Genomic DNA, 19,460 nt, shown 5'->3' on the forward strand with positions numbered 1-19,460 from the left:
AATATTTTCTTGAGAAATTTAGGTGATGGCTCAGTTTTCAGATGATGCATGCTAGCTGGTTAGGGTAAATTCTTGCAGATTAGGTTGGTGGTTTCAGTACCAATGAAGTAGGAATGTGTTTCAAGCCGGCATGTGGTTTATTGGTTCTGATTAGTCACTTTTTCAGTTGCTATTTATATATTGGCAGAGAAGCAGGGTGGGAGCAGTTAACTGACATACTCCTGTCTTCATGGTGTGGGTCTGATCTTTAAATCTTCGTATACCTAGAAGTGGTGCTAACTCAAGTTTGAGAGAAAAAAAAGCAGGAATGTAAAACTGGGCCATCTTTCTCTTCCCTTTTTTTTTCAAAGCTCTTTGAGTCAAATGTTACAGCTTTTCTCTCATAAGCACTTCTGTGTTCTGCTAAAATCTTTGGGCATGTTTGAGGAAGTTTTTTGTTGGTTTGATTTTAAGGAGGAAGGCTGTGTAGTAACTGCAGGGGGTTGGACTGGATGATCTCTCGAGGCCCCTTCCAGCCCCTAATATTCTGTGAAAGTGTAGCCATAAGCATGCAGTTTTTATTTTATAATAAGTCCCCATAATTTTGAAACAATAGCCAAAAAACTGGGGGGGTGGGAGGGCAACTTTAATAGAGAAAATGGAAATAGATATTATTAAAAGGCAGCCATACTGTATCCTTGGATAGCATATCCAAGGTAGAAGAAAGGTAGCAAAAAGTATTTCTAATTGCATAAATGCCTATAGGATTATTTTAAGTGATTGGTTCTTATCCAAGGCTACTTCACAGTCATTCATGGTTCTCCAGACTAGCTCAGTAACAAGCCAAATTTGATTGTTGTCCAGTAAGACAACATGATTTACAGTGTAATAGATGCTCTTACTGATTCATTGTCCAGGGAAAACCCACTGGGGGGTGCATACTACTTACCATGATACCTTTTTATTTAGGAAACATATTTGGATTTTTCTGATTCCATTGATTTCATGCAGTTGCCAGAGCAGAAGATACCTTCTCTTTTACCATAGATTTCCAGATATTGTGAAGCTGTGGGTTTAACTTATATACACTTTCTATCCATGAAAGGATGATGTAACATTAGCCTATGCAAACAACATTAATAAAGTGACTTTAAAAGGAATATCAGTCTAATATTTAAAATAAAAGTCTGTCTTTTTAAGTAATACTCCCATTTTCTTTAAGTGTAGGTTATAAAAGAACCTATTAAAATAATGCCATTCAAATTGGAAAAATAATTAAATGCTCATTTTACTGTTGATGCTGCTGGGTTTTCAGTTCCAGGTTGTTGTTTTTTTCAATTGTTATACTACATGGATACAGTAGTATTTCTGATGTGGAGGAGGAGAGTAAGATCATTGAAAGGCTGAGGCAGCTGCCCCATCCAAGAAAGAGTGACATCTCCTTGCTGAGTAATGCTGCCAAAATGCTTTTACCAGTAATATCTTCATAGCTATACCTCATGAGTTTTCTATTAGTAAATCCCTGCCCAGTATGATTAAGATCAATATTAAAAGTGTCTACAAAATGAAACGTTAAAGTAAAACCATAACATCTGATGTTGCCATTTTAATGTGCATTTATGAATCATAAAAATACTTTATTTTACCTAAGGATTTGTGTGCAGTGTAGAACATACCTCCATGTATTGTTTGTGTGCCTCTGTGCTAGAGTTCAGCCTGAACAGAGATATAGATGCTCTTAGAAAGACAATAACAACAGAAAAAAAGGGTCAAACTGATGTTGGAAGGAATAGAGTTAAAAATGTGTAGGCTGAACTGATCTGAAACCAGGATAACAAGAGTGGAAGGCCCTAAAGGACTAGAGGACAGAATGACCTTGAAGATTAAAGTAATCATAAACAAGAGATAGTAATTGAGAGCTGTATCTAGAAACCAGTAAAATTCTGTCAACCTTTGTGGATAATGACTCATTATGGCTTTGTTACATAAACCAGAGACAGATTTGGGGAAAGAAGAAAATATCGAGGTGCCCCCTACATAGCCTGTGGTGATTTAAATACTAAGAAACTTATCTTTTGGATGTAAATGTAGAATCACCTTAGTATAATCAAATAGGTAATGGATGGTGTGTGCAAACAGAGATTTGCATGATGTAAAATCATTTAACCAATCATACAGAGTTTCTTTTTTGTTTGTACTGGATAGCTCTTTGAGCTAGCAGTGTGCTGGATATGCAGTTTATGGTTTAGCACCAAGTTCTGCAGAACCAAAACCAAACAAGCATCTTGACTCCGTTAATTGGCTTTTCACATCAGGTAAAGGACCCTTTTTTGGGACTACATAATTATGATAGTTTTGCCAGTGCTGTGTAGTACGGGAACCCATAAATTAGCTATGTCTGACTTCCCAGTATGTTCCCCAAAGGCTGATAGTATTTTTATGTTGCTGTTCATCTTATCTACGATCATCTAAGATTTTAATTCGATTCTCTCAGGGGCATGTATATTCTCTGACTTACGGAATCTCATTTGTATTTTTATGACAACAATGGAAAATACTGCTGCTGTTGTGGCAATTAAATGCAGCCAATTTGTGTTGTGCTTCTCAGCTGTGGTTTACTCAGTTGAGCTGCTTAATTTCTCTAATTTTCCTTTGTTTTCAGTGCTAAGCTCCCAGGAGTGTGGGTTAAAAGGCTATCGGAGAGCTTATGAGGAAAAATGAAAAGAAACAGAGTAGGTTTTGTAGAGAAGAGGAATAGGAAAGATAGAGGAGTCATCATAATGTGGGACAAAGTTGGGTTGTGGTTTTTTCTCTTTTAAGAGGGCTGAAGGAAAATTTAGGTTTATGTGTCCGCAATGAATAGGGCTGAAGTAAGTTTTCTTTGGCTAAGGCTGATGGAGCCTTTAATGGAGGGAGATGGCCAGTGGAGGTTGCAGCAAGGGAAGCCATGAAGGGCTGGTTATATATATATATATATATTATCCAGAATGACTTAGAGAAAAAATAAATCTGCCTTGTCTAGCGCTTTGGTAGCTATCTGGGGGCTTGGAGGTCCATTTCAGCCTTGTTTTCTGTAATACTGGCAGTTTTAAGTCCCATTTAATGTCCAGTTTCTTATACTGGTGCCGTAGATTCAATGATAGAAGCTTGCTAAGTGCAGCTGGCTTCAGTTTTTCCCCCCCTTGAACAACTGTAATAATAATCTGAACTAATGAGATTTTAGAAATTACATTCTTTGTCCAGAAGAACTGTTGTAAGAGGTGCAGAAAACATTACTTTTAATGTCAGATATTTCTGTTTCTAGAGGACATACAGTGTGCTTTTTTCCTCCCCCCCTCTCTGTTTTTTCTCTTTTAAGACCTATACTTTCAAAATCCCCAAATCCTGGAAACAGGCTGTGGCTGTAGAATATTTGCTACTGTTCTGTCCAGATTTTGAGCCTATTTAAAACAAATGAAGTTTATTGCAGCAGTTGGTTGTTGTAATAAATGTATGTTTTTATATATTTTATATTCAATATTTCCTGGCAGTGGTATCTTTGAACACCACAGTAACTTGTGTACAAAGTGTATTTACAGGTTCTTTTATTTGGTTTTGGGTATTACATTCCACATATAAAGAGAGTTAAATGATTTAAGCACAGATCTAAGCATTTCCAATACAGTGATTCAAATTGGAAAAGAAGATGCTGCACTCTGCAGTTTCCCACAACTGGGGTTCTGTAGCAGATTAACTGGGGACACATGACTTGCTCCTCTGTAGGAATCCTGTAGGAATCCTGTCTACAAATCCTGGAAGCAAATCAGCTTGTGATTGTATCATGAACTGAGATGTGCCCCAACAAAGGATATAGATTTCTCACTAGACTGCAGCTGCCCTGGAAATAATGGGCAGGTGCCACTGCTATCAATACTCTCTGGGATATGTATAAGACAAGATCATCTCTACCCATCAGCTACCCTGGAAAGGGAGGATGGTGAAAGGACAATGAATTCACCACCTGGACACACACCTAAAAAAATGTATAAAAGATCTGAGCAACTACTGGCTTGGAAGAAGGAAAAGACCTGGGCAATGCCATTCTGAAGAAAAATGAAGAAAACACCAGGAGAGGAAAGGACAGAGACATCACCATGTAGCCTGGAGGCAGCAGACCAGGAAGAACCCTCTCTCCTTTTCCTAAGTTCTGCCTGCTGCAGCTCATGGAGCTGAAGAGGCTGCTCAGAGAAGGACCTGGACTTTGACTTTGGGATCTCTCCTTCCCCTCCTCCAGTGGAGGACAGTACAGCCAACAAGGCAGCACCCGTCCTCCACACACCCAAACCATCTTGGGGGATGGGGGATGGTAATATAGTTCCTTTCCTATTCTCTCTCTCTCTCCCTCTCCCTCTCTCTCTGTTTTCTCTTGCTCTCTCCTGATCCTGTTTCTGATCCTGATTCTGTTAATCCACTTTATTCTGTTAATAAATAGGCTTGCTGCTGATGTTTTGGCCTCATTTGTACCTCTAATTTTGTAACACGGGAATATTCAAAAGAACTGAGTCTCTTTCCCTCTCTGGACTGAGACATCCTTTGTCTGCTATCTTCCCAGATGCTGTGACTATAATTCAAGAGGCTCTTGGCTTGGAGAGGGCTGGGGACCTCTCTCTCTCACATGCTCCGTCACTGGGCTGTAGCCTTTCCGTGGCTCTTCTGGGATTTAGTTCTCTTGGAGCTTTCCCCTTTCTGCCTTGGTCCAAGTGCAAGGACTGAGTGTAGTTGTTGCCTGTTAGGACAGACTCTTCGCTGCTACTCTAGCAGCATTTGGCTGTTCTTGCTTGCATGGTGAGAACAAGGCCCAGGTGTAGTTGGTCTGCTAGGGCAGGCCCTTCAGCTGCAAGTTCAAAAGTGTTTGGCTCTTGCCTCTTTCATGGTAAGAACAAGGCAAGTTGCCTACCTTCTCATCTAGTTTCACTACTGTCCCAAGACAATTAATGTGCTTTGGTAGCAGAGAAACCTGATAACTGAACCTAGAGAAGGGGGCCTATCCAAACATGGCCAGGGGCACACGCGGCTCACAGCTGTGTTACAAAGTTAATTACATGTGCTACGTGTTTATCTGGACCCCAGAACATATCCAGGTTTTCACACTCACAGGTGCTTAGCTATAGGGGGTTTGATCCTTCAGGACAGTTGTGTAATCAGAGGTTTGTGGGGTTTTTTTCCTATGTAAACTGATACTTGCAAGATTGTTTTGAAGTGTTCTTTGGCAAAAACAAAGTATTCAACTTAAAGCCTGAAAATTAAAATTTACTGAAGTTGAATACAGTCCTAGAACAAGTTCAGAAGAATAGCAGCAGGCAGTTGCTGCCTGCATTGCCCAGATGCAATTGTTTTGAACATGCAGAAAACGGTGTTATCAGTAGCATCTTTTCAAGTCAGAGTGCATGTTTCCCAATTGTCCATCTGGCCTTGCAGTCCCTCTCAAAGACACTATAAATATTGTGAAGTGTTTGTGCTACAGCAAGAATTTTGTGTAGTACATAATTGTTTTCCAGCAACTCAGGCCCTCTTTTTTCCCCACATCCTCCTGGAAACCTAACAGCAATAGGAAACCACCATGCCCCAGTGGGCCTTGTGTGGATTTGCCCTTGGGGATTTTCACTAGTCTTCGAGTCAAGGAATTTCACTTAATTAGATATGTTTCAAATTAATGTAAGCTTTAAATTACTGGTTTTGGTATTGAGAAAAAAGTAAGAGCCCCAATTAAATGAACATACAGAGAAGACGTCTTGTCCTACCTACCCCAGTGTCCCATCTCCATCCTATATGTTAGATTTAGTCCCTTTGGTGAGGTGATGAATGAGGTCCTCCAGTATAGGTCATCCCTGCAGCAACCTCACCTCCAAACATTCACACTTAACCAGAACCCTGGTAACATAATTTTACCTCGTATGAAAATGAGTGTCCTTGCCTGCATCCAGAGGCCTTCTGGGTCATGTTTGTGTGTTTCCACTCAGGCCCCTTAACCATGTGGTGTGACCAGGAGCTGGGTTTGGGGTTAGCAAGTGAGTCTTCTTAATTTGTCAGGTGAAGAGAATTTTAATGGATCTCAAATGACAGTTACTTGCAGAGAGTAGGAGCAAGTACCAAGGACTTCTTGACTCATAGTCTAGTGTAGTTTGCTGTGTTTTACCTCCTCTGGCTAGTGTTTATGAAACAGTCAGTTCAGTGAAACCTCCCTGCTGGGGGTCAGGCAGCCCCAGAGGAGCATGAGAAGGAGCTAAGCAGACAAAGGGGCGTTTTTTCAGGAAGCTTCTTCATAACTGCAGAGCAAGCAATCCTGCAGCAGGGGAGCTACTGAAATTACTCAGCAGGCTCCTCATTCACAGCTCTGGCTTTTTTCCCACCCTAGTACGGTCTTGGGGAGGCAGCTCTTTGTGCTTCATACTGTTGTTATTCCTGGTGAGCTTTCCTAACCAGGAAGCATGGCTCTCTGCCACCCAGAGTGAGTGTCTACAAGGGCAGTAGGACCACTTCACATTTTCACTTCACTTGGGTTCCTGAATCACATGGTCTCATTCCTGTGCAGAGGTTTCAGCTGGACTTTACTGCAGGGTATAGAAGGAATGTTATGCTCCAGTGGGTTTTTTTTGGTTGGTTGTTTGGTTTGGTTTTTTTTTTCAGATTTAGCTCTACAAAATGAACCTTTTAGGCCATTTGTGGGTTTTTGAGATAAATTGCAATACTTAAAATTACTTTGCTTTCAAATGTGATACTACAGTTAATGGTTTAGCAAAACAACATAATTAGATTGTTGGAAACTAACGTGATCTCCTTAGCCACTTGGATCCCCACAAGTCCATGGGACTGGATGGGATCCATCCTAGGGTGCTGAGAGAGCTGGCAGATGAGCTGGCCAAGCTGCTGAATTTTATATTTGCCTTTACCAACTACCCTTTTCAGACTTTATATTTCTTCCAGAAGAAATTATATTTTATAAAAATGTGGGCTTTTAAAAGTAGAAGGGAGCCAAGCAGGAGTTTTACTGTTAATGTGAATGTTGGGTGCTGCACTCTTATGACCCCTCTGACAACATCCCAAGGAATATGCCCACTGCCCTTCAGGAGGCTGAACCATCTGGCAGCCTGTGAGGCAGTTGTCTTCACCAGAATAAATTCTCTTCCACAGAAGAAATCTGGCCAGCTCCCTCATAAATGTGATCTTATTTTAACGTGCTTGTGCATGACCATGCAAACTGCCTCTCTGCTCCTTCACTTCTGGAATCTGGTACAACTTGCCTGCAGGGGCGTGCCCACAGGGACGTTTAAACAGAGATGCCACACAATAGTTTAGCCATAAGAAAGATAAATCCTTCCACAGGAAGAATAGCAGAATACTTGAAATTCCCTTAAGTGCTAAGAATCTCCCCCCACACACTTTTTTTTTTCTTTTCTTTTCTTTTCTCTTTTCTTTTCTTTTCTTTTCTCTTTTCTTTTCTTTTCTTTTCTTTTCTTTTTCTTTTCTTTTCTTTTCTTTTCTTTTCTTTTCTTTTCTTTTCTTTTCTTTTCTTTTCTTTTCTTTTCTTTTCTTTTCTTTTCTTTTCTTTTCTTTTCTTTTCTTTCTTTTCTTTCTTTTCTTTTCTTTTCTTTTCTTTTCTTTTCTTTTCTTTTCTTTTCTTTCTTTTCTTGTCTTGTCTTTTCTTTTCTTTTCTTTTCTTTTCTTTTCTTTTCTTTTCTTTTTCTTTTCTTTTCTTTTCTTTTCTTTTTCTTTTCTTTTCTTTTCTTTTCTTTTCTTTTCTTTTCTTTTCTTTTCTTTTCTTTTCTTTCCTTTCCTTTCCTTTCCTTTCCTTTCCTTTCCTTTCCTTTCCTTTCCTTTCCTTTCCTTTCCTTTCCCTTTCCTTCCCTTTCCTTTCCCTTTCCTTTCCCTTTTCCTTTCCCTTTCCTTTCCCTTCCTTTCCCTTTCCTTTCCTTTCCCTTTCCTTTCCCTTTCCTTTCCCTTTCCTTTTCCCTTTCCTTTCCCTTTCCTTTCCCTTTCCTTTCCTTTCCCTTTCCTTTCCCCTTTCCTTTCCCTTTCCTTTCCCTTTCCTTTCCCTTTCCTTTCCCTTTCCTTTCCTCTTCTTTTCTCTTCTTTTTCTCTTCTCTTCTCAACACAGGTCTCAAAAATGGTGCTTAACAGCTGGTATGCTGAGTTTTTCTAAACCGCTCTGATAAAACATTGCCAAAATCATCCTTTGACTAGAAGAAAGGCCAAGTTAGTTACCTAGGCTTAAAATATAACACATAATAATTAATAATGTGCATTAGAAAGTCAACTCTACTTGTTTAACATTTGTCTCATTTTTGCATTTATTGGCTTTCTGTTTGAAAAGCATTGCATATTTCATTTCTTTCTTCATGTTGTAATTTCATGTTGGATGCTGTCACTGCAATACTATACAAAAATCACAGCTGGAAGTGATTTGAACCTTCTCTGAGCATACTGTGAATTATTGGAATAAGACCAGGAAATAATTTAATATTTTGTTTTATAATTATTTTAGAACTAGTTTTAGTTTTGAATAAGGGATGCATTCTATATTACAGAACAGAAGCATGTTATGCAATTTTTTCCTTAGATTAGTATTATTATCGTTACATGCATAGGATTTGTGATATATCAGGTTTCTAATAACAAAATCAATGCTTTGTTTTTCTATGAACTACAGAAACTATGCCTGTTCCAGACCAGCCCTCATCTTCTGACAAGACAAGTTCCCTTAGTCCTGTGTTGAACACATCCAATGGCGATGGATCTGAAACTGAGACAACGTCTGCCATTCTAGCTTCAGTTAAAGAACAGGTATGAAAGTGCTGCATCTGTCAGCTAGAAAACAATTATATATGATTTAGTGTTTTGATTTTATGGGTTTTTTTGTGGTTTTTGTTTGTTTTGTTTTGTTTTTACAGAGGATTCATATGTGGTGCCTGAATCGTTTCATTCACAAATGCATATTGCAAAGAACTGAATTTGTTTCTTAGCACGCTTCTATATGCTGTCCTACTTTAATTGGATTACTCATATTCTTCTCCACTTCAACTCTTTACTGTGATTGAAGGTTTTCAGAGAGGTCTCTTACTCTTGCTAGTCTGTGTGTGGATTCACAGCATATAAGCATGGCATATAAGAGCTGTAGTGTAGATGAATTTGTTATGGAGATGTGTTATCCTAGACTTTTTAGTTAAAAGGATTTATAAGAATTCTAGTGTTTGAAAATGCGATACAGACATGTTTTGGTGGTTTTTTGGTGTTTTGGGTTTTTTTTGGGAGGGGAGTTGGGGGTTTTGTGCAAAACTTGATGTGAGATTATTTTAGGGCAAAATTGGGTGTAGGGACAGGCTTTTAGCCTTGGATTACTGAGCTTGAAAGTATGAATAGTTTTTGAAAGAGAGATCTTTAGTGTGATTCTCTACTCAATTCTACTAAGACAGGTTTGGACACTTTAATGTCAATTTTTGTGGGCTGAGTGAGTTTTTGCAGAGTGCTTCTTTTTATGTTGGGAGATGATTAATATTCCAGTTCATATAAACACCTTGTCTCCACCTCTATCTCATTTGGCTCAACTGCAGCAACAAATATTCTAAAGAGAGACATTAAAAGATAGCTGCTTTTAGTGAGCTTTCTCCTTGCTGGAGGTGTCTGAATTGTTTCACCACTTACAGAATAGTGATCTTTCCCTAAGATGTTCACTGCTTCTTTAGTGAAGTTAGCGAATGAGTTCTGCTTGTGGTACCTAACACCGTTGTAGTAAGAGCTGTTGAGTCTCTGGACTTTCATGAAAATTGAGACTTTGCTTGTCATTTTTTGTTTGGATGCATGTATCTTTTGGGTGTTAAAGATTAGTTATATTTTCTGGTCTGCAGAGAGGAAATGTGAAAAAATAAGGCTTGTAACGTGGAGTTTTGTCTTTAAGATTTATGGCATGTTGTTGTGTTGGAGGTACCTGTGGTTATGATGTTTCTATGTATAATCTCTTCCACGACAGTAGAGTCACTTGGACGTGTACCAGTGTTTCAGCCTGTGTTACTGTATTATTTTGAAGAAAAATACCTGCCTTAGCTTTTGACTCTCTGATCTTGAAAAATGTACAGGAAGTTACATAGGTAGAAGATAACGTGGCATCAGCATGTTAGAATGTGGTACCCAGTATTGCATATTGAGAAGTTCTCTGTTGTTGGCTTTTGCTGGGTTATAACTGGTCGTGTATTTTGCAACTGAATCTGCCACTGCTATAGATCAGTTTTTCTATTTCCCGCAATATTGTGTACTTCGACAGACTTTCTTTATTTAATACGCTGTTGGAAGAATTCTAGGTAAGGATACCCTCTGGGGCTTCTGACAGATAAAATGCACTGCATTGATTCTGCATTAGAGGAGTAAATGAAGTAAATATCTAACTGATTGTTAGATGGCAAGCCCTCTGCTTTTTAGAAGAAGGAATTCATTACTTTGGTGCCTGGCATGCAATTTTACTTTATGTATCCTTTGACTGTAGCTGAAAATATACCCAAAGTTTCAGAAATATTGACACCGACTATCATTTGGAAGTACTGCTAGGAAAAAAAATGGATGATTGAGTCCACAATGTGAAGGTCAATATTTTTTTCATTTGTGCTAATTCTTTAAAAGGTTTCCTTTTTAAAATTACCTTGAGACACTCATGACAATTTCATGTTACTACTACCTATGAAATAGCTGCAGTGCTGTCTTTACATGACTACAGCAGAGTAAATTCCAGGACTTCTTATACTAATGTGTTTGCAGTTGTTGAAGAGGGCAGGATATGTGAAAGAAGGAGCAGAGAAAAAATCAGAAGTATTTCCTCTACTTACATTTCTGATTTAAAACATGATGCTGATTTCAGAGAAAACAGAAGTCTTTAGCTTTGAGATAGTTGCTGTTAGCTTGTGGGGTTTTTGTTTGTTAAAATAAGAATGGGAGTATCAACTTTAGGGTTGAAATAAACCCTGACTTTGTAAGACTTGTGTTTTTCCTAAAGTAACCTCTGTTACTTTTAAATAGTTACCAATTTTCTTGTTAGAAAACATATTTGGTGAGATATTGTGGTAAAACCAGACTAAGACCCACATTCTAGTAGGGTAGTACTAGCTAGTACATACTAGTAGGGAAGTAAAGATTAAGTGTTGTTATGCATGTCAGTATTAAATAAGGGTAACATTACTTATGTTAGTGTTAGTACTCTTTTGTGGAAACAGTTGTAGCTAGGTGGGGGTTGGTCTCTTCACCCAGGCAACCTGTGACAGAACAAGAGGACACAGTCTCAAGCTGCACCAGGGGAAGTTCAGACTGGATGTTAGGAAGAAATTCTTCACAGAAAGAGTCATTGCCCATTGGAATGTGCTGCCCAGGGAGGTGGTGGAGTCACCATCCCTGGAGGTGTTTAGGAAAAGACTTGATGGGGTGCTTGGTACCATGGTTTAGTTAATTCTCAAAGGTCTTTTCCAACCTGGTTAATTCTATTCTATGCTATGCTATGCTATGCTATGCTATGCTATGCTATGCTATGCTATGCTATTCTATTCTATTCGATTCGATTCGATTCGATTCTATCCTTATATGTGTATATGTAGCTAAAAACTGTAAATAGAAATGGCTGTAGAAATTTTAAGATTTAATTTCTTCTCTTGGCTCTGCTAAATTATCTTTCCAATGTCTTTATATCATGAATGGAGTTTAGAATGAAATCATATATCTAAATGGATAATTTAATTCCAACAGGTCATGTTTCATACAGTCATCCAAGTAATGGGTTTCCAAGTCTGATCAAAGAATTATTTTTGCAGCCATTTTCCTGAATATGATGCATACCATATTGTAATAAAAAATCTCATTCTTTGCTTATAGGATGCAGTAATTACTCTAGTACCCTTAAGTATTCTGTAGCGTTTTGTAATAGGTTCAATTATATATTCATATCTTGCTCCCCCTCAAGCATCAGGCTCTATCTCTGCCTTTAAAAGTTTTAGGAGCTCTGTTTCAGCCCCATGCAAATTACATTCAGTCAATATATATTTCTTTTATTGTCTAAGTAGCACATCAATATCTTCACTTCCTTAAAGAACTCCCTCGTTTCTAATGAGGTTTTAAAATATTCCAGAGAGACGTTTCTCTTTTATTTTAGCCATCTTTTATTTTCATCACTCTATTGATTTTAGATAAGAACTTGCTTATAAAAGGATGTGGTGATAATCCAAAATACATAGTTTTTACAATCGTTTGAAATTAGCCATGAGTGCAAAGGCTTCTGTGAAGATTCAGTCTAATAGAGGAGAAAATATATCTTCCCAGTGAAATCATCTTTGAAGAGAGGGGGGAAAAATGCCAATTATCCGAATAAAATTAGAGTTACACATGATGCTATTTTAACTTCAAAGTTTAAAAACTAGTAGTTCAAAATTAAGAATTTCAGAGAAGCTGGGTAGAATGCCACTTTGTGACAGCTCAGTCTAATGTCAATTTAAAGCACTATTAAAGGCTATCACAAAGGCAAAATAGCTTTTTCTGATCCAGAAGCATAGCATTTCTGCCTTAACTTTCCTTTCTTTTTCATGTGTGTGTGTGTGTGTGTGTGTGAGTAGTGGAAGAATTTAAAACTTGGAATAAAGATACACCAGAAATGTAATCATATTGATCTCAATTTCAGTATAATTTAAATTTTATTATTACATTTCTAACATTTTAGCATATTGCATTTGTAACTCTTGACTGAAGGAGTTGGGGCTGTTCAGTCTGCAGAAGAGAAGGCTCCCAGGTGACCTAATTGTGGCCTTCCAGTATCTGAAGGGGGCCTACAAGAAGGCTGGGGAGGGACTTCTCAGGATATCAGGTAGTGATAGGCCTAAGGGGACTGGAATGAAGCTGGAGGTGGGGAGATTCAGGCTGGACGTGAAGAGGAAGTTCTTCACTGAGAGAGTGGTGAAGCCCTGGAATGGGCTGTCCAGGGAGGTGGTTGGGGCCCTGTCCCTGGAGGTGTTTAAGGCCAGGCTGGATGAGGCTCTGGCCAGCCTGGTCTAGTGTGGGGTGTCCCTGCCCATCGGAACTAGATGATCCTTGTGGTCCCTTCCAACCCTGACTGATACTATGATACTATGACATTATTTATTTTTCTGTAGTACTACTCATAAGGGCTTTTTAAAGTGTAAAATATTTTCATACTTAAACCCAAACCTTTTAACTGGCATAATGGAATATATTCTCAATCTCACCTCTTCATTTCAGAAGGAAATCTAAATGAACTTAAAATATTTAGAGGTGTCTAGTCAAATTGTTCTTTTTCCTCTACTGATGTAGTTCTCTCTGTTGCACTGAGAAATGTGGACTTGTGAAGTAATGTTGGGAATGCTGCTGAGGAGCTGAGCAAGTTGAAAATCACCATCCAAAAAGATAAGATGGCTTTGTTGATAAGAAACTTTGAAGATCTCAAGGTTGAATGTGTTGTTTTCTTTTCTGGTGAGGGGTGGTTGGATCACTTTGCTGGTTTTGAAAGCCATGGCCCAAGCTTGCAGTCTTATATAATGTCTATGCAAATTAAAATTATTATTCCAGGATATTGCTTAATTCAAGCATAAAAAGAGAAAAATACTGGAAAGAGGTAAGATAGTTAATTCTCAGGAGCATAAAGTATACAGAAACATAAATCTGACTTCCTTTTAGACATGAAAGTGGGCAGACCTGAGGGAGACACACTCAAAACCCTCTGCTCCTCTCTGTATTTAAATAAGGATGCCATGGTTGGCTTTCTGAATTATGCCACATAATGTTGCAGCCAGTTTGAGGGCAGCTGCCGGACATGTGCAGAGTGCATGATTCCTTAGCTGACCAATTCCTTAGCTAAATTCCAAACTAAAGAGACCCAGCTACTGTTACTCAACACTACTCTTTTAGCTTTTGTGCTACCTTTTTCAATTCTGTGCTGTACACTCTTGGCTCTAATCTGTTTCAACAATGCCTAGAAGAGAGATGTAATAATAACGAGGTTTTCAGCAAAACCTGCTGCAGCTGGTATTTTCTAATATACCATATAGCAGCATTTTCTACAACAGTCTGTTTACAGTTACTTTCTCCAATTCTTTCTGTTTCATCATTGTCAGTAAAACTGAAGTATGTTCTGTATTTTGACATGCTTGTAAAGCCTTAGTGTCTTTAGTGAATGGATTTAGTTTTGGCTATTTATGATTGTTTCACAATCATTTTTTTTTGAATGAATATGCTTTCCATCTTAGACACTGCCTGCATTTGGATTAGAGATTCCAACACAGCGTTATTTTTTTAGGTTGTCCTATTCTGAACCTGTTTTAATACAGTTGAATGAAAACTCGGAACTTGTTAAAGGAGAGATTTCTTACCGGAGTTAAGGGGTTTCGCTGTTTTGTTGCAACATATAAGCTATGGCTGCTTTTGTTAATTTTAGCCTTAATGAAACTGTAGTTTTGCAGGGCAAGAATTGCCACCCAGTTGCCATGTCTTTCTTAATTTTATTTCTTAAGTGAAACTTATTTTATTGTAGTAGAAGTGTGTATTGTATAAACAGCTCAGTTTTCTCCTTTAGCATTTTTTGACCAACACAGTAAAATACTTTCCTATTACTGAGAGCTCTGGATATTAGTTATAAAGTTATTACTTAACCTTTAGTATCCTGGACACTGTCTTAGTAAGTTAATAGAATCTCTAGAAGTAAGTTGTTCTATACCCTGTGTAGTGGGACAACATAGATAACAGAGCTGTAGCACTTTCTCAGTGATTTGGCAGCCAGTCAAGTCTCTGGAAATGATAATACTCAGCTTGTGTTAATATGCCAAGTAAGACCTGATGTGGCTTCATGTGATCAGATGAATTCACCATGTTTTTAATCACTCACAGTTTCTAAAGTAATAAAATAATTAATTGCTTCTACATCCCAGTAACTGTTGAATGGCTTACTGAATCTTGGTGCTTTGCCTGTATGAATAAAATCTATGTTTGAGCTATATCTTCTTGACCTTTCATTTTTCCACAGTTCTTCAGGTGCAAAACTTTGCCTTTTTGTATTTTCCCCCCTCCCTGGGATTCAGTACCTTAAAAGCTGCCTTTTCTACATGGTCCAAAGCTGCTGTGGTGCCTTTGTTGGTGGAGCTGTATTCAATCTTCTGAGCTTTGAAAGATACTAAAGGTCCAGATACAAGGATTTTAGAGAGTTAAATGGGACAAAAAGAAATTATACCAAAGGAGGTTATTAAGCATGGCTAGTTTTCTGGCTATGGCAAGTATGAAATTATCTGTCTTGGTCAGGGAAGAGTTGTTTTGGTTTTCATCTCGCCTCCCTGTCTTACTCTTGCTATACTTGTGTGTCTGTCTGGCAAATCCTTTCTTGTGCACTTCCTTACCACAGAAAGTGTGGAGAACACACTAACTGCTGCTGTTGAATAAATAGCTGCATTCATTTTTCACCCTGTTCCTCTGCAAATATAATTGGGAAAGACATCTAATCCTGCGGGTCCTTGAGCATGACTAGCTATACTTACCTGAGTATCATAAAACATCTCATGAAATTATTCATATGAGTTATTTGCAAGTTGGAAGGCTTGGAAATTTGGGTTAAATCCTGAATTTAATGTGTGAAGAGTTGGCTTTGAAGACTAGGATTCAAATAATGTTAAAGTTAATTACAAGAAATGAATCCTTATATGAAAGTATAAAAGTGACTTTAACATACACATTTCCAAATGTAAATGATGCAATATTCAAATCCTATGACTTTTTTTCCTTCATCTGTCTTTTTTCCCCGCTACTGCTGGAACTTACTTTTCTGTATGAAAAGGAAATAGGCCATTGTATTTACATAGATTTGAAGAGAGCAGATAATCTGTTTCAAAATACTTTATACTGATAGCACGTTACATTGATTTGAACACTTTGTATGTTGTTTGGCTTTTAGAGGGGCTTTGTCACATATTTCGTACTTAAGATGAGCTCCACCTGTATCTGTTAGGCTTGGAGAGCGTTTGGAAGTACTCCTTGTAAGTTTTAAAAGGCTAAAAATCTAGTAGAATGTGAAAAGGCTGGTCTGTAGTGGGATGGAGGGGGAGTTAAAAAAGAGGGATTTAGGAGTAAGGACTTATTTTTCTCTTGGTAAAAGTACTTTTGGTTTTGTGTTTTTCAGGGTTTGAGGGTTTTGGAGGGTTTTTTTGGGGCGGTTTTTTGAGTGTGAGTTTTATGGGGTTTTTTTAATGGCTGTAAAGAAGTATTTGAAAGCTAGAGAGAAGTATCTGAAAGTAAATGATTATTTAAGCATCCAGAATAATAATTTTTAAATGGAAATATGTTATAAATTTGTTGTAGACAGGTAGGCACTGGTCTCTTCTCACAAGAAAATCATGATAAAACAAAAGGGAATGACCTCAAGCTGCACCAGGGGAGGTTTAGACTAAACATTAGGAAAAAAAGCTATCACTGAAAGGGTTGTCCAGGGAGGTGGTTGAATCACCATCCCTGGACGTGTTTAAAAGCCACATAGAGCTGGTGCTTGGGGACATGGTGTAGTGACAGATTTGGTGGAGTGGGCAAAACAGACGGACTTCATGATCCCAGAGGTCCTTTTCAGCCTGGATGATTCTATGATTCTGGGAAAATGGACCTTGGAGTCCTGCTGAACAACAGGATGACCATGAGCCAGCAATGTGCCCTTGTGGTCAAGAAGACAAATGTCATCCTGTGGCGAATTAGAAGAGGTGTGGTGAGTAGGTCGATAGAAGTTCTCCTCCCCTTCTGCTCTGCCCTCAGGAGGCCACATCTGAAATACTGTGTCCAGTTCTGGGCCCCTTGGTTCAAGAATAAGAAAGAACTGCTTGAAAGAGTCCAGCACAGAACCACAAAGATGATGAAGGGAGTGGAACATCTCCTTTACAAGGAAAGGCTGAGGGAGCTGGAACTCTTTAGCATGGAGGAGACTGAGAAGTGACCTCATTAATGTTTATATGAAGGGCAAGTGTCAGGAGGATGGAGCCAGGCTCTTCTCATTGATGTCCTATGATAGGACGAGGGGCAGCAGGTACAAGCTGGAGCATAGAAGGTCCCACAAGAACATAAGGAAATACTTTTTTACTGTGAGGGTGACAGAACACTGAAGCAGGCTGCCTGGGGGGCTCATGGAGTCTCCCTTAGAGATTTCCCAAACCTGCCTGGATGCATTCCTGTGTGACCTGCTCTAGGTGATCCTGCTCTGGCAGGGTAGTTGGCCTGGATGATCTTTTGAGGTCCCTTCCAACCCCTAACATTCTGTGATTCTGTGAAGTGTAATATTATAAAGATTGTAAATATTACCAATCTTCTGATGTAAAATAAGTTATGGTTTATTTAACATGGAGATGAAACTGTTTTCTCATTAAATGAGAAATGTGATGCAGTTAGTGAAAACTGCAAAAGTATTTTATCCCTGGTAGCCTGGTAGTATTGTGGGAGAGCAAAATCCCTATTTGTTATCATTCATCTGCTGTCTGATGTTTCTTTGAGTTCGGAATGTTTGCATTCTGTATGAGCTTTTTCATTTACAAGATTGTTGAGTTTTATTAGTTGTTATTACTGCCTGCCAAACAAAATAAATGAGTTGCACAGCTGCTGTGATATGAGTCTGCAATGCATCATCATCCTTACTTGCAGTAATATGCAAACAGGGAAAAAAAGGTTAGGTTGTAGATTTCAGCAACTTAGCCACAACCGGTATCAAGTGGTTTCCTCAAAACAGAAACATTTTGCACTAGAATTCTGAAAAACAAAACCTGAAAAAACAAAATCAACAAAAGATAGTAATTCTTTTCACATGTGCTGAACATTCCTTGCCCTTTCGGACAAATAAGCAGAGAGCTTTGTTGATATTTAAGTTATCTTACTGTAACAGAAGTGTATCTTAATGCACTTCACTTGAACATGTGTAATTGTGACAGAAATAGCTGTGGCTGAAAATTGGTATTGAGTGTCACAATAAACCCATTTATTTTTCTGTACATGGAAGCATATATTTTAAACCTCCAGGGTGTGCCTTTTTTAACTCTGCAGTTAAGTAATTCTGCAGTATTACAGCAAGCACAAAGCAAAGGAACATCTCTCCAGTCGGGCTGTACCTGTTCAACTGCTGACTCTAATTCATATTTAAGTGCAGGCAGCTACTAATGTTTTCTTCTAGAAAATAAACCTTCTCATCTGAGACTTTTCTGTCTGTTCAGTGCATAGCTTTTCTGGGGTATCTGTTTCACAGGTTCACAAAAACTGCCTGAAGATTTCAAGCTTATTTGCCCTGAGATTTTAGCAGTGGTGCAGGCTGACTTAAGAAGCACAGATCAAGGGATTATTCTACATTGGTGACAGGAGTATGTCTTTTGAGAATGCAGTTACTTGGAACACCTCAAAAGGCAATGTATGCTTTCACATGCGGAGCATGTCTCTATGGGCTTGTGTGCCAGACCTGTTACTCCAACGGTGTCAAAATCACAGTGTAGCTTAGACTTTGCAAATAGCTGATAGAGACACACGCCAGCAAGTATGTAAAAGGGATCATGGAACTGGGTATCTGCTATTAAGTGCAGTTGCCTTCAACTTAGCCAGGAAGGACTGTAGTCTGTAGACACAAATGGCTATCAAATGCTTTTAAGTGCAGAGTCATCCTATGTGGAAGGTAAGGAGATTATTTCGCAGTAGACAGCTGAAGGGATGTGCTATTCAAAACCATGCCTCCTATTACACCTTCATTCCTCACAAGTTTTAAAGCTTTGTAAACAGATTTTGTCTGTCAGAAATATATTATTATGTCTTTAAAAGATACACTTAATACTTTACATGTTTCCTGGGTTGTTGTGTCTGCAGAATATTAAACAATTTTTAATTGTAAAAATCTTTCAGTTGTATTTATAAATGTTGCTTTTCTCCTTAGCTGTGTTTGTTCTTGTCCTGCAAAAATACAAATCTTCAAACCACTGTTGTTGGGCATAGCACAGCTTTAAGGACAGTAAAATAATGGCCCTCCTTTACATTCTTATGGTGATTAAAGCGGATATACTTGTTCCAATCTGATGAAAGTAAAAATCAGGAAAACATGTTATGAGCATACACATGAGGTTTATTTGTAAACTATGGTACAAGGAACAGACGTTAGCAAGCTAAAGGCTGGAGTTCTGTCCCTGTGACCTCAGTCTTTCAACACTGTTTCTGTAGATTTTGTGCAAAGCAGAACTACAATACCATTTTTGAGCATGTATTGCACATTTTCTCTTTTGACTCCTCAGAACACTGCTAAGGATAAAATCTGACATGACTGTTTGTGAATTTATTTGGGAAAAAAATCTGTAACAACTTATTATTTGCTTTTTGGTCTTTAATTCCCAAGCTACTAAAATGAATATTTTGTTACTTGATTACTTAACCCTCAACCCACAGACTGAATATCTGCTTATTCTTTGTTTGTCTTGCTTCTG

At 38.4% G+C, this 19,460-nt stretch overlaps 1 protein-coding gene across 8 annotated transcripts in view; it reads left to right on the plus strand.

Moving 5' to 3' along the window:
• Positions 1–19,460, plus strand: part of CTNND2 (catenin delta 2) — a 587,661-nt gene that overhangs the window by 98,077 nt on the left and 470,124 nt on the right. For all 8 annotated transcript variants that reach the window (XR_010990241.1, XM_068161999.1, XM_068162005.1 and 5 more), the window contains exon 2: positions 8,666–8,799. Coding sequence is in view for 7 of the 8 variants with exons in the window: in XM_068161999.1 (XP_068018100.1) it covers positions 8,666–8,799 (134 nt within the window). In the remaining variant the exon portion in view is untranslated. The remainder of the gene's footprint in view (positions 1–8,665; positions 8,800–19,460) is intronic.

Source organism: Melanerpes formicivorus, unplaced genomic scaffold (genome assembly GCF_026170545.1).
Source record: "Melanerpes formicivorus ecotype bairdi unplaced genomic scaffold, bMelFor1.0.p_v2 SCAF_61, whole genome shotgun sequence".
Lineage (NCBI taxonomy): Eukaryota > Metazoa > Chordata > Aves > Piciformes > Picidae > Melanerpes > Melanerpes formicivorus.